Source organism: Triticum aestivum, chromosome 3A, assembly GCF_018294505.1.
Source record: "Triticum aestivum cultivar Chinese Spring chromosome 3A, IWGSC CS RefSeq v2.1, whole genome shotgun sequence".
In the NCBI taxonomy this organism is placed as follows: domain Eukaryota; kingdom Viridiplantae; phylum Streptophyta; class Magnoliopsida; order Poales; family Poaceae; genus Triticum; species Triticum aestivum.
Window position 1 is genome coordinate 1,427,296 of NC_057800.1, and position 2,057 is coordinate 1,429,352.

General features: G+C 44.6%; 1 protein-coding gene across 1 annotated transcript; it reads right to left on the minus strand.

Moving 5' to 3' along the window:
• Window positions 1–894: 894 nt before the first annotated feature.
• Window positions 895–1,182, minus strand: LOC123057406 (zinc finger protein 2-like). The gene has a single exon (XM_044480400.1). The coding sequence runs from the start codon at window positions 1,180–1,182 to the stop codon at window positions 895–897; it is 288 nt and encodes a 95-aa protein (XP_044336335.1).
• Between the last annotated feature and the right edge of the window lie 875 nt (window positions 1,183–2,057).

Here is a 2,057-nt window from a genome sequence, read left to right on the forward strand (position 1 = left end):
CAGTAACCTTTTTGTGGCAGTTTAACCACCCAATGATGGGTCATTGAAGTCGATATATTAGGGATGATTAGGGAAACTGCTGAGAAAGGGCATACCTCTAGTGGATTATTTTGCTGGCCTGTCAAAGATGTGATTGTCTCACGTGGTATTTTCCATGAACCGCCGACAGAACTATCCATCGGTGATGGCTCATTTCAGCAGCTGCCTTTGGTATTGTTTCACCTCAGACGGTTGAACCGCGGGAGACAGACGCAACAGGGGATATGGCAAATGCTTAATTTGTTGACATATTGTAAATGTACAAAGCAACACAAACAATAAATGTTCAAATAGCTAAACACATTTATGTTCATATGGCACAATAAGTGGGTGCAGAAAGGAGGCGTAGAGAAGAGCAATGCTACTTTTCCCGCGAGAGATCCCTGGAATATAGTAATAATTTAGAGAAAGCCCTCTGCATGCTAAAAATTGTTATAAATGTATGGCAAACTGTTATACTACATCTGAATAAATAGAATAAATATTTATATTTCTCAAAGCTGAAAAATAGATATGTTCCGTTCAGGAAAGAATCATAATTCTTATCCATATCGATTACTGGCATGGCGCCATGGAAAGACGTAGAAAATCACTACTTTTCAAAACTACTCCCTCCGTTTTAAATTACTCGTCGCTGAAATGGATGTATCTAGAATTAAAATACATCTAGATACATCTATACGTGTGACAAGTAATTCGGAACGGAGGGAGTAAGAACGAGAAACCCTTGAGATTTAATACGTAAGAAACAAAGTCATTACACAAAACTAGCAGTGTACGTACTGCATAGAAATGGCCAAGGGAGCTAGCTTAGCCCCGTACGTACTGTACAGCATGCACATGAGCTAGAGCTAATTAAAGCTTGAGGTTAAGATCAAGCATCTGGTGCTTCTCGTCGTCGTCATCAACAATGTACCCCGTCGCGGTGTCCGGCACCGGTGGACGAGGATGGTCAGGGAGGTAGAGGTGGGTGTTCCAGCTGCCGACGACCCTCTCCTTCCTGTGCGCGTTCTGATGGCCCCCTAGCGCCTGAGACTTGAGGAACTTCCTCTCGCAGAAGAGGCAAGAGAAAAGCCTCGATCTCACGACGCCACTGCGGGCCAGCGTGAGAGACAGGTCTAGGGGAGGTGCTTCAGCTGCCATGGAAGCCTCCATGCACTAGTCGAAGAAAATGGTGAAACGAGGAGGTGTGAGCTCTTGGTGGCGGCCGGTGGCGACCGAGTTTTATAAGGGAGTGGTGGCCATGAAAGGAAGCAGATCACTTGCTAAATCTGGGAGCCACATTAACAATTGCTAGTGGGTGCCCCCTCGGGTCTACGGGAAGCTACCACACGAGGACACCACTGGCTACATCATGGCTACAAGATGTAATTTACACGCCCCATCATGTTATTGGGTAGTCCTTTTCTTGCAAAAGCCAACCGAGGGGACACCACATTATATTCTCACTAGACCAATCACTAAGGCTAGATCAAAGGTTAGGCCATCTCTAACATATCCCTAAAACATGAAATTCTTCTCCCTACCCGGTTTCTCTAAAAAGTAATATGGAAATAACTGTTCTGAAGCTAGCATACCCCTTAATTATAAGTTAGTTAACATATTTTTTGACACAAATTTAAACGACTTCTTTCCATAATTCGTTAACGATACATCATTAACATCTTAACATACCATAAGTAAACAGTCCATAAGTACTACCTTACGACTAAATCTATATCAACCTACCATATGATCGTTCTAAACATATGAACATGACATGGTACCTAGCTCTACTTGTCGTCAAGGAAGTTAACATACTCCTACATGTCCGCCGGGGCGCAAGCTTCGAGGGTGGTGGCAGCACCCGAGCATTGCCTACATCTCGAAGAGACGGACAATGGTAGCATCGTAGGCATGCAACACATCCTCTGCCATGTAGAAAGTCCCAAGCCACCGCAGCCGAAAGGCTTGTGCCAAAACTCGGCTGCGTACTTCGATGGCGGTGGCAGTGTCATTGGCGTGTCTTCTATGGATAG

Coding starts and splice junctions, on each gene's coding strand:
- LOC123057406 (XM_044480400.1), bottom strand. CDS start 1,182: ATGGCAGCTGAAGCACCTCCCCTAGACCTGTCTCTCACGCTGGCCCGC.